Source organism: Sus scrofa, chromosome 6, assembly GCF_054392235.1.
Source record: "Sus scrofa isolate SSC_HxYL_T2T_F1_AM1 chromosome 6, Sscrofa_HxYL_maternal_Yorkshire_Landrace_v2.0, whole genome shotgun sequence".
In the NCBI taxonomy this organism is placed as follows: domain Eukaryota; kingdom Metazoa; phylum Chordata; class Mammalia; order Artiodactyla; family Suidae; genus Sus; species Sus scrofa.
Genome location: NC_139388.1, coordinates 111,100,676 through 111,113,897, shown reverse-complemented (window position 1 = coordinate 111,113,897; position 13,222 = coordinate 111,100,676). Strand labels below are relative to the sequence as shown.

Genomic DNA, 13,222 nt, shown 5'->3' with positions numbered 1-13,222 from the left:
TAGAAACAACCTAAATGTCTATCAACAGATGAATGGATAAAGATGTGGTACATGGAGAGAGGGATGGATTGGGAGTTTGGGACTGGCATATACACATTACTATATACAAAACTGATTGGTAACAAGGACCTACTAAATAGCTCAGAAAAATCTATTCAATACTCTGTGATAGTCTATGTGGGGAAAGAATCTGAAAAAGAATGGATATATATGTATATGTAGGGCTGATTCACTTTGCTGTATGCCTGAAACTAACACATCATGTGAGTCACCTATATTCCAATAACATTTATTAAAATTTATTAAAAAGAAAATATGGTACATACATACAATGGATATTACTCAGCCATAAAAAGAATGAAATAATGCCATTTTTGGCAACATGGATAGATCTAGAGATTATCATACTAAGTGAAGTAAGTCATAGAGAGAAAGACAAATACCATATGATATCACTTATATGTAGAATCTAAAAATATGACACAAATGAACTTATCTACAAAATAGAAACAGACTCACAGACATAGAAAACAGACTTGTAGTTGCCATGTTGGGATGGGGGAGGGATGGATTGGGAGTTTGGGATTAGTGGATGCAAATTATTATATGTAGACTGGTAAACAACAAGGTCCTACTATATAGCAAAGGGAACTGTATTCAATATCCTGTGATTAAATCATAATGGAAAAGAATATGAAAAAGAATATATAAATGTGTAACTGAATCACTTTGCTATAGAGCAGAAATTAAATCAACATTGTAAATCAACTATATTTCAATAAATAAATTTTTTAAAAAGAATTTTTTTTCTAATTTTTTTTCTCTAATTTTTATTTCTTGTTCTCCCCATCAAGAAGATAACCTAAAGAAAAATAAAACTACTCTCAGTTTTAGCTGTTCATTCCCTCTTGGGCTCAAATTAATTTCTCCAAAATTTTGGTTTGCAATAATATTCTAATGCTTAAAAGGAAATGAAAATCATATTTAATTTTTTTGGCAATTTTATGGGTTTTTCATATCTGGTCTTACTGAAATCTCTTCAGATCCATATTATAAAAAGTAGAATATAAACAATAAATCACTATTGTTATAAAAAGAGGAAATGAAAATCAAGAAGATATGAAACCATTAGAGTATGCTGAATTTTCTTCTTTTGGTCTTTTTAGAGCTGCACTTGCAGCATGTGGAGGTTCCCAGGCCAGGGGTCGAATTGGAGCTACAGCTGCTGGCCTATGCCACACCCACAACAATACCAGATCCAAGCCATGTCTGCGACCTACACCATAGCTCATGGTAATGCTAGATCCTTAACCCACTGAGAGAGGCCAGGGATCTAACCCACAACCTCATGGTTCCTAGTCAGATTCATTTCTGCGGAGCCACAACGGGAACTCCTAGAGTATGCTGAATTTTTAAGTACTATAACAATGGGAATTCCTTCATCCTGGCCATTTCCTTTCCGCAAATAAATAACCTGGGAATTGAAACAACAGGCTAAAATTCCTGGTCATTGCTTTTGGTGCCCATTGCATTGGTGGTCCCATTGACTTCTGGTGGCCTGGCTGGCTCCCTTCTGTCCTCCCAGTAGGAAAGAATTCTCCAAACTGGGTTTGGTGAGACTTGTCTGTTTGTTTGGGTCAAAGAGGGAAACAGCACTAGACCTACACTAGAGCAGATTTCTGAACACACAGATAACAACTTCAGGGCCCCTGAGGGACTAAAAGACAGCTGACACATGCTCATCTCAGGCCTCTACTCTTGGCCAAAGTAGATTTGTGAAACATGTTTTTTGTTTGTTTGTTTTGCTTTTTAGGGCCGCACTTGCACCTATGGAAATTCCCAGGTCAGGGGTTGAATTGGAGCTATATATAGCTGCCGGCCTACACCACAGCCACAGAATGCAGGATCCGAGCCGCATCTGTGACCTACACCACAGCTCATGGCAACACCGGATCCTTAACCCAGTGAGTGAGGCCAAGGATCAAACCCACATCCTCATGGATCCTAGTTGGGTTCGTTAACTGCTGATCCATGAAGGGAACTCTGTGAAACATGGTTTTAATGACAAAATTTGTTTTTGCCTGGGGACTGGCACATCTTAAATACTGATTACTTCTATATCTTCCTCTTAAAATATATTTTAATTTAAAATTCAATTTAGCGGGTTAAGGATCTAGTGTTGCCGTGAGCTGTGGTGTAGGTCGCAGACACAGCTTGGATCCCCTGTTGCTGTGGCTCTGGCATAGGCCGGTGGCTACAGCTCTGATTAGACCCCTAGCCTGGGAACCTCCACATGCCATGGATGCAGCCCTAGAAAAGGCAAAAAGCCAAAAAAAAAAAAAAATTCAATTCAACAGAATGTTATAAAACAGTCAAGACGGACATGTACCCAGAATATCTGCTTTCTAGCTGAAGAGGAAGATCATTAATAAACACAGAGCTACTACCCCATCTTGAGTGTCAGGGCTGGAGGACCACAGAGGGCAGAAGAGCACCATGTGTGACCCGCAGAAGGAAGGTGGGCAAGGGTGTTCTCGGAAGCCAAAGGAGCTCTAGTGTTTAAAGGGAGGAATGGAATCATCTGTGCTGTCAAGAGTTCAGCTAAGGACAGAAAACACTGTTGGTAACGCTGGTGAGAGTCCTGCAAGGGTGGGAGTGGAGAGTAGAAGCCAGTTTGCAGGGTGCTGAGGGACTGGGAGATGGAGATACCAACAGACAACTCAAGCTTGGCAGTTAAGTAGAGGAGGATGAACTGGAGGGTTAGGTAGGATTAACAGAAACTTGTTTTGAGAGAGTGGGGTAGGTTTAAACTGATGGAATGAGCTCTGGGAGGGAAGAAAACAGAAGGTGGCAACGAGAGAAGAGAGAATCAATAGTGTGAGGTCCATGAGAATGGGGAGAGGATGGCATTCAGAGCAAGGTGGGAGAATCAGGCTTAGACAGAGGAAGACAGTCTTTCACTGATAGGAAAGATGGGTGTGGATGCAGTGAGGTTTCCAGGTTTGGAAGGAAGAAGTTTTTATCTGAAGTTTTCTTCTTTGGTGGGGTTGGGGACAGGAGAAGTAGTTGGCATGAACATTTGCTAAGAGAAGGATGAGGTCAGAAGTTTGAGTGAAATGGTGGAATCTGTAATAGAATGAGAGAGAGATCCAATTAAAGATCCAGAAAGAATTTATGAAGCATCGATTGGAAAGGTTGATTTTTTTTTTCTCCACTGTGTATGTTGAAAGCAGTCTGTGGTCTGATGTTGGGGATATTGGAATGTACAATTCCAGGATCCACAGGGTCTGGGATATGATCTAGAGGGCAGGTGGCTCCAAATAGCAGAGATCTGAGGATGAGAGTTTAAGGTAGAGAAGCTGGGATCTGGTGGGATAAACTACCCAGATGGGATCGGAGAAGCCTGTAAACCAGGTGCCAGCACCTCCTGTAAACTAGGGGTGGGCACCAAGCAGCTACCACCTATTTGGAAATTGACTTAACGAATGCTAACTGGAGGTACTTATCCAGTTACATTCGTATGAAGGGATCTCTGGCATTTCCCTACTGCACCTCAGGCTTCCTAAAAGTTTCTTCCCTGGGATCCCACTCCCTGCTGCCTTAGTCACTGCCCTTACTGCTGACATTTTAGGGGACTGACAAGGAGGTATAAGGTTTATGACACCAAGAAAATATAGTTTGGAAAGTGAAGACGTCTTCCTCTATTTCTTCCCTTCCCTTCCTACTCTCTACCACTGCCATAAAACTTCCTTATGTCCTTTTGGATAGAATAATCTGTCTGTCCATCAGCACATGAAACTTCCTTGCCTGGATACTCCATCTGCTCCCATCTGCTGGAGCATTTTAAAAGCAAGGAGGAGGAAAATATAGATAGTCTGTAATCCTTCCTGTTTTCATCCCCCCCACTTTGAATAGAAAGGGGTTTGCATGATTTATTTATTTGGCTGCACCTATGGCATGTGGAAGTTTCCCAGGCCAGGGATCAAACCTGTACCATAGCAGCAACCTGCGCCACAGCCGTGACAATGCCAGATCCTCAACCCACTGCACCATAAGGGAACTCTGAAAATGGCTTGCATTTTGATTGTACGAATACTCTAATATTCTAATTTATAGAATTTGAGGCTTCCTGAATTAGGATTTTGCTACAACATCAATTTGTAAAGAAGTGACACTAAAACCAAAGTACTTCCTACAGTCCAAAAATTCCTCATGCTGCTTCTCCACTGATCACTGCAGCAGTTACAAGTTCATTTTGGGAAAACTTAAACATGTTTAACCCATTTCACTTCAATTATTATTATTTTTTACCTTTGAATTCTTTCTGTAATGTTTTGTTTTCTTTTCCTCCCTCCCTCCCTTCCTTAATTAGAAAATGAGTTGAGGTATCAAATGCTTCGTCTTGGTGCTGAGTCTGCAACAATGTGATGGTTTCTATTTTCACCTTTTTCTTTCAGTCACCCAAGGGCTGCCAAGGATGTGGCCTTTCTGCATGTCCTGGCTGCCTGCTTCTCCCTGCCTGGTGCTTTTCCTGGCAGCTTGGATGCTGAGATGCTTCCTTTAGGGAAAGGCAAATGGAACCAGAGAGTGAAGCACTTGGACACTGTTGCTCCCTCTGCCCATCCCACCCCTTCGTCCCTCCAACCCCACCTCTCCCTTCCAATGGTAGCTAAACTCCTTTGGGTGCCAGGCCTGAGAGAGGCAGAAACGAGGCACCGGGCACGTAGAGATGAAGAAACGATCCTTGTCCCCAAAGCACTGCCTTCTGCGACTTTAGGCAATGAAGCTTTCCTTGATTCACATGGCAAAATATAAGAAAAGTGAGTTAGATGATTTCTTTTGATCCGTTATGTTTTCATGGCAATGGACTTTCAAGAGTTGTTTGAGTGGAAAATCTTTGCTCTGGACAATCTCTTGACACTTTCATGCTTCTAGTCCTTCCTGTTTTTATGATTGTTATGTGTTCCAAGAATATGAAGGTATTCAAATAAAAAAGCAAATAAAATTTTGGTGTTGTTATGACATGGAACATCACATACATTCATTAAGAATGATGCTTACAAAAGCTTACAATGACATGGAAAAATGACACAGGCAGAGAAGAAAGCCTGGAACATTAGATATTAAATCTTTTTTTTTTTTTTTTGTCTTTTGTCTTTTTAGGGCCACACCCATGACCAGGAGTCGAACCCTGGCTAGGGGTCGAATCAGAGCTGTAGCTTCTGACCTATGCTACAGCCATAGCAATACCAGATCTGAGCAGCATCTTCAACCTGCACCACAGCTCATGGCAATGCCAGATCCTTAACCCACTGAGTGGGGCCAGGGATTGAACCCGCAAACTCATGGTTAATAGTCAGGTTCGTTAGCCACTGAGACACAATGGGAACTCCAATATTAAATCATTTTAACAGTGGTTTTCGTTGAGCGGTAAGATTATAAATGTTTAAAATTTCCTACTTTGTTTCTTTTATTTTTCAAAAGAAAGGAAACTATAACAGTTTTTTATATAATAAAAATCAATAAAACCATTTCTAAATATATGTAAGTGATTACTTTTGCAGCAAAAATTCTAGTGTATATGTCAATGCCAGATGTGAATAATTTAAAAAATGTGCTTTGCCTTGAATTTTCTGAATCTGTCTATAACACTGATTTTCCTAAGCTTATGTAACCAGTCAAATTCCAGTATCTTTTTGAGGTATGATAATCTTAAAATCCTCACCTTGGAAAGATCTGAGGGCACTGAGAAGGGAAAAAGAGGGACCAGTGGAATTTCTCTGTCAAAAATGCAGTTTTATTTAGGGTCTTGAACTGATTAAGAAAGGAGAAAGAACAGGTCATCTAGAGGTTATTTCAGGAAAAGGCTCTGGGGAGAGCACAGCTGCTGACCAAGGGTGATTTCACCACTTGAAACAGGTGTTAAGATGCCCTGGCTCAAGCATGACTGGGGTATCAGATCACAAATGTAGGAAGGCCACAAATGCCATTTGATACAAGTAAAACACCTATAAGAGAAGACGCTCCCTCCACAGGAAGGAAGTGGAAAATCTACAAGCAACAAAAATCTGAATAATGCTTGGTGTGAAAGCCCATCCATTTCTCTCAGTAGAGGGATTGGAAAGAGAATGCAGAATGGCCAGTAGCTGAGGATGCCTTGAATTCACTCCAATTTCTGGTAGAGCTGTGAGAAAAGGCGTTTGACCTTCCCTGGCTAAATCACCTATACTTAATTCCAGCAGGCCATTTTGTAGCTTGTCATTCAAAATTTTAGAGGCTAAAACGAAGACTGCACTGTTAACCAGGCACTTAAGTCTCCAGAAAGCAAGGAAAGACTTTACGGTGTCAGCCACAGCCACCAAGAGACATTAAAGAGGGAAAATCTATTGTCAGTCAGCTCATCTGGCCCTAACCGGGAACTAACAATGAAAGGTTTCTTGTAGAGCTGTGCTAATCAAAGTGGTAGTGGTGGGGAGGGATGGAGGGGGGTTTGGGACTGGCATATGTACACTGTGGTATATGGAATGAATAGTAAATGGGAACCTGCTGTAGAGTACAGGGAACTCTACCCAATATTCTGTGATAATCTATAGGGGAACAAAATCTGAAAAAGAATGGATATGTGTACATGTACAGCTAAATTACTTTGTTGTACAGCAGAAATGATCACAACATTGTAAACCAACTGTACTTCAATAAAACTTTAAAGAATGAAAAAAATAAGGAACTCTATGTTTTGCATAAACCTTTTTTTGATTATGTTGAAAACAAACAAACAAAAACAAAGTATGGTCCACGGACCAGCTGCCTGGGAATCCCTGGGGGCAAGTTGCAAATGCAGAATCTGGAGCCCACCCAGACCCTCGGAAGGGGAATCTGCATTTTAACCAAGATCCCCAGGTGATCTCTATGCTAAATTCTAAGGAGCACTGTGTGACATTCAGGAACATATAAACTATATTTTATTTTATTTATTTCATTTCATTTCATTTCATTTCATTTTTGTCTTTTTAGGGCCACACCCACAGCACATTGAGGTTCCCAGGCTAGGGGTCAAATCAGAGCTGTAGCCACTGGCCTATTCCAGGGCCACACCAACGCGGCATCCAAGCCATGTCTGCGACCTACACCACAGCTCACAGCAACACTGGATCCTTAACCCACTGCGTGAGGCTAGGGATCAAATCTGCATCCTCGTGGAAACTAGTCAGATTCATTTCCGCTGAGCTACGATGGGAGCTCCTAAACTATATTTTAAACTTTTCTGAAATGTTCTGCTTCTTATTTGTTTTCAAATAAATTAAAAATAATTTTTTTTACTGTGGCAAAAATATTTATTCTCCAGTTAAAATCTGTGTGTGTTTGTTTTCCCCCAGCAAAAGTACTCAGAAGCAACTTGACATTTATAATTTCCTTTTCAAAACTAGTTCACAAAGGCAAGCATTTTCAGCAGTCTCTATTTTCTAAATTCCTTATTGCTTCTTGCAATTCTAAGCAAATTTTATGTTTGAGAGGGATATGCTTACCACAGACTTCTAAAATATTTACACCCTACCTTTTTACATTTTCTGGGAAAAACATTTTTTCCTCTCTATTTAGTCTCTTAAAGTCATTAGGAGAAATTCTAACTTCACGTTTTTTTTCAATGAGGTTTCTCATTGTAGACATGGGGTGTTCTGGTTTCTAGATTGAAAATATGTTGGTCATGTGCTAAATGCATGAGTCCTCCTGGGAGACAGTGACCCACTCTGAACCACAGATAGGGTTCAGATGGCACAGACCCCATCACCCCATCCTTTTGCCTTAAGGAAATGTCTCTTCATAGATGAGTGACCAGTTTCTAGTCACAGACTTACTGGTATTGACAAACATGCACATCGATTTATCCTTGACTCAGGAGGAGAAAGTTCAGAGTACTGAGGGAACACTTACAGATAAATTCAAAGTAATATTTAAAGTACTCCTGTGATACTTATTAATGTGAAAAGGGATGGAAATGTCCAATAAATTCTGGATTAAGCCAAAGAAAGACACAGAGGGAACGAAAGGCTGCATCTAGGTGGGGTCCTCTTTGCAAGTCCATCTTACCCGATTGTCGGATCCGTTGAAGAGTCTGCTGGACCAGAACCTCTGATCTCGGGACAATGATGATGAAGTCCACTTTGCTGAAGTGGCCAAGGTCCAAGCTCTGGCTGCCGCTGTCTGCTATAGCACACACCTGGGACAAGAGTTTTCTGGCAACGGTGAGCTGCGGCTGATAAATTTGGAAGGTTTCATTATCTGAATCTAAAATTAAAAAAATAAAAAAGTCATAAGAACAAGATTAATTCACTTCTGTGATGACCTCTATGAATCCATCCAGGGACATATAGTACACACATGGTGCTTTGTCACCAAGAGTCCTTCTTTTCTATCCTCACTCTCTACTGAGTTTTAATATTTGCCCACTTTCCCTGAAAACTTGGCTGAAAGCACGTGCTCAAGAGTGAATGCGGTCGTCTTACATATGCATTATTTTAAAATCGATCATCTCACAAAGCACTAACACAACACCGCTCCCCTGTCTGGGAAAGGGGGGACAGGCTACACGTTCAGGGCCGGAGCCAGGGTTCATCTATGGAATGGGGAAGAGTTTCCAGGTTCCTTTAGGACTATGGGCACAGGTCAGGTGCCCGAGCCCAGACCCAGTTCAGGGAAGGAGGCAATGCCATAACCATAATAATATTTTGAGTTCCTTTGAGCTTTTCTGGATGGTACCACAGTAAACATTTCCTCTCCAGCAAGTCAGTGGCAACGTGGTTTGAAATTCTCCTCCCCACGACACTAACTTTACCTTTCTTCCCACTTAACTCCACTTTGCCTGTGCTTGTGACCTGGCAGGTCTGGATGGCTGTGGTCAACTCCGGTGCTGACGCCTGCACTATCTGAAGAGACCTGACTCATGACAGGGCCCGGTGGCCACTCAATAGGTGACATATTAGAAAAAATATTGCCCAGATACTCTAAACATGCCAGTAGGTTTTTATTACAAATTCTAACCAGGCACTCAATCTCTCTTACACGTGATGTGCATACACACATACGTATGAGAGACAGCCTTAGTTAGCTACATACCTGGACAGGAGACCTTTTAATGATTCTTTAAAGAGCTGTTTTTTTTTTTTTTAAATCAGGAACACGTGTAGAAGTCTGACTGGAACACACAAGGGTGCATTTAGCCTGTGCTAATGGATGCTTTCTAAAATCACACCGCTGTGCAGCCCAGGCAAAAATGGTAGTCACCACACCCCAGTCACTGTGGTACCCTGACAGTGGCTGGAGCTTTATACAGTTGGGTCTCCCCACTGTCTGAAACCTCTAGAGAAGCCTCAAACTGGAACTTTTTTTTTTTTTTTTTGCTTTTTCTTTGCTTTTTAGGGCCACACATGCAGCATATGGAAGTTCCCAGGCTAGAAGTCAAATTGGAGCTGCAGCTGCCGGCCTACACCACAGTCACAGCAACACAGGATCCAAGCCACATGTTCCACCTACACCACAGCTCATGGTAACACCAGATCCTTAACCCACTGAGTGAGGTCAGGGATCCAACCCATGTCCTCATGGATACTAGCTGGGTTTGTTACTGCTGAGCCACAATGGGAACTCCTCAAACTGAAACTTTTAATAATAGCCCAAATAGTTTTTGACCCACCCACAGAGAATAGCAATCAAACTAAAATCTGTCTTTTGGTAGTTAGACTGTTATTTCTTTCATTTCACAGGTTAGATGGATAGGGACTAACACACAGGGTGGCATAACCTTTTGTAGAATTGAACTTAGCAAATTTTGAAGTTGGAGGAAACCTAAAAGTATCTTTAAACAGTATTTTTTTTATAATCACCAAGATCTCAATTAATTAATTAATTAAGAGCTATGTTTCATAAACAGGGAATTGAGGATATATACATGGGAACCTGTAAGTACTCTGAGAATTTGAATTTCTAACTTTGTTTGCATAACACATTCCAGATTCATCTGGATGATCACTTTATTGCCCTATAATGTCCAGAAGTCAAAAATTGTATTGTCTTTGACTTTGTTTTTACACTGGAGCTGATGCCAAGCCATGCTTTCACTGCCGAGGCCACCCTAATACATTCATGATGTGTTCCTATCAAGTGAGAGCCACAAGGCTGTCAGCATCCACTTGTACAGTTCTGTTTCATATCCATCCCTTCTTCTGTGCTTTGTTCTGTTTTTTTTTTTTTTTCTTTTTTTAGGGCCTCGCCTCCAGCATATGGAGGTTCCCAGGCAAGGGGGCGAATCGGGGTTGTAGCCATGGGACTACACCAGAGCCACAGCAAAGCAGGATCTGAGCCACGTCTGCGGCCTACACCACAGCTCATAGCAACGCTGGATCCTTAACCCACTGAGCACGGCCAGGGATCGAACCTGCAAACTCGTTGTTCCCAATCGAATTCTTTTCCACTGCCCCATGACGGGAACTCCTGTCCTGTCTTACACTGTCCCAATACAACAGGGAATTGGGGAAAAAACTGAACCTAAAGGAACCCAATCTAGTGACCCGACTTCTCAACCCTGATGCCACGTGTCCCCTACAAACTCATTATAGGGCAGATGATACGTCAGTATTGCTGCTCCAGCTGCCAGGAAGGCCTTGATCTCCCTGAGAATGTATGTTTTGCATGTTGGAAGGTAAATGCGGGGCGTCGAGAGCCAGGAGCCCTGCATAGACTATAGATTCCTTCAAGAAGTTCTTTAACACTCTGCGTGAGCTGAGGGCACAGTTGGTAGAGCTAAGGAAAGTACACCAAGGACCCCAGAATCTTCAGAGAAAAAAAAGAGAGAGAGGGAGAAAGGGAGAGAGAGATGTGGGGGGGACTGCTTAAAATAAAGTGTTTGGCTTTGCTTTTAATTCTAGGAGGCAGTTATAAGGTGTTGGACCCAGGCCACAGGGTAAGACATTTCTAACTTGAGCCAGATTTATCACGGAGATAATGAGGAAAGGCCTGTCTCATTCTGTGACTTGAAGACAAGACCGTAAAACCCTCGGAACGACTTAGCTTTTGTGACTGTCCTGAGGTTGGGTTTCCTCCTTTGGGTCTGAAGTGACATTACCCAGGTTCTGCGTGGGGATCATAGCCGCAGCCTCCTGAGGGGACACACATTCGTTAAGGTCTCCGTTGAAAGGGGTCACCACACTATCTCCTCTTCTCTGTTGCATTTTTTCTAGTAGCTTGTCTAGGTCATCTCCTATTTAAAAACACAAGCAGAGATAAGAAGGTTACGAGGAATGATGTTTGTATCAGTCTCCGAGTTGGGCAGCGCAGCTGAGTTTCCATGGAGATCTGCTAGTCATCCCACTTTTCATGTTGGAATTTACGCCCAGTCACACCAACAGCAGGGTCTCTGTAGCCAGAGCTGCCCTTGTTTGCACCGGGCTTACAGTTTACATGCTTTTATAAACCACATCTCTCCCGGCCTCCATAATACTTCGAGCAAGGAGGATGGGATTGTTATATCTCCATTTGCCACATTAGAAAACTGAGATCCAGGGAGGCAGTGTCGCCCAAGGTCAAACAACAAAGTAGTGGTGGAGTGGAGGCCTCCCATCCTAGTGCCTGAACCCCTTGCTGTGTCAGTAACAAAAGGCTTAGAAGAAACCATAGAAGGAAGGTCAGCGGGCAAGCTTAAGCTCCACACTCAGCTCCTTGACGGGTAAAGATTTAAATTCAGAAAATCAGGCAGCTGGGGGCTGGCAGTATTGCTGAACCCGAGAGCCACTCACCTAATGATGTGGTTTTGAAATGCGATGCCAGGAAACTGACCTTTCCTGTGATGAGCTCATAGCTAATTTCTTTCAAAAACTCACTTGTGGTGAGCATGCTCTCTGCCAGAGCTCTGGACTGATGCTGACCTGCAGAACAGAGGGAGAGACCATGTGCCAGTGAACAAATGTGCACCGGGACGTGATTTATAACAGCAGAGACTGGAAACAGAACTAAAGTATGTAACTAGAGGGACCTGACTAAGAAAGGGATGGCACATAAAAAGGTGGGCAATTACACAGCATCTGAAATGACAATTTCAAACTTTCATCTGAAATGAAAAGTTTATAATATCAAAGTTAGGTGATCAAGGGGAAAATGACATAACCTTATGTCAGTAACTGTGAAAACATATCACGCATGTGTTTAAAAGACTGGGGAGGACTGTGAAAAGCCTTTAAAAAATTGTGTCTGCATGGCTATTATGAATGTTGGTCTTAAAAATATAAACATATGTTGTTTTTACAAATGAAAATTAGAAAAGGAATGCATTACACTTTCTGATGAAGCTTTGTGAAAGAGATATAGGTCACAGAGGGACAGGCAGGTGGGTTTGGCGAAAGCGAGGGGGCTTGGCACCTTTCCGAGGAAGATGTGAAAGCCACTCACAGAGAGGAGAAAAGCAAAATTTAGTCCAAATGGCAACTCAGGATGGTGTCTGATAGGAAATCAGCACCAGAAACAAAAATACATTTTGTAATGTACCAACTTTCTGAACTTTTTGTTTTTCTTTGTTTTAGGGCTGTACCCAGAATATGGCAATTCCCAAGCTAGGGGTAGCATCGGAGATACAGCTGCCAGCCTACACCGCAGCCACAGCAACTTGGGGTCTGAGCCTGGTCTGCAACCTACCCCACAGCTCATGGCGACACCAGATCCCCAACACACTGAGTGAGACAAGGGATCAAATCCACATCCTCATGGATACTAGCCAGGTTCATTACTGCTGAGCCACAATGGGAACTCCTCTGAACCTTTTCTTTCGGGTCAATGTTATAACATGAAACATCCTCTTTAGTGAAGATATGAATATATGAGCTAAGTTCCTGGCAAATATGATTAACTGGCTTAGGCACCTGTGGCAATGGCTTTATCACATGCCAGAGGGGTAACATTTCCAAAACCTTGTAAGGACAGAAGTTACATGAGACAAGGGTATCTGTTACAAGGGTGTGCTTTGAAATAATGCTCCCACAACCAGCTGACAGGGACACCAGCCAAATGAAGGGCTACACAAATCTGATCTGAGGAGCAAAGGAAAAGTTAAAATTAGGAGGAAGAACCCAAGTTGGAGCCCTTGACCAGAGATTAATTACATGGATGCCTGAAACACCCCATTAAGTATTTTTCAAATGGACAGATAACTGAATAAATGGATTTTAAAAAATTACTC

General features: G+C 42.2%; 1 protein-coding gene and 1 long non-coding RNA gene across 8 annotated transcripts in view; one reads left to right on the top strand and one right to left on the bottom strand.

The window, feature by feature from the left end:
* GREB1L (GREB1 like retinoic acid receptor coactivator) overlaps positions 1-13,222 on the bottom strand; it is a 273,839-nt gene that overhangs the window by 59,414 nt on the left and 201,203 nt on the right. For all 7 annotated transcript variants that reach the window (XM_084964308.1, XM_084964309.1, XM_084964312.1 and 4 more), the window contains 3 exons: positions 11,790-11,918; positions 11,120-11,254; positions 8,089-8,286 (listed from right to left, as the gene is read on the bottom strand). In XM_084964308.1, coding sequence (XP_084820434.1) covers positions 8,089-8,286; positions 11,120-11,254; positions 11,790-11,918 — 462 coding nt within the window. The remainder of the gene's footprint in view (positions 1-8,088; positions 8,287-11,119; positions 11,255-11,789; positions 11,919-13,222) is intronic.
* On the top strand, positions 11,881-13,219 carry LOC146402757 (uncharacterized). Its single transcript, XR_014807731.1, has 2 exons — positions 11,881-12,007; positions 12,570-13,219. It is a non-coding gene; the product is annotated as an uncharacterized LOC146402757 (long non-coding RNA).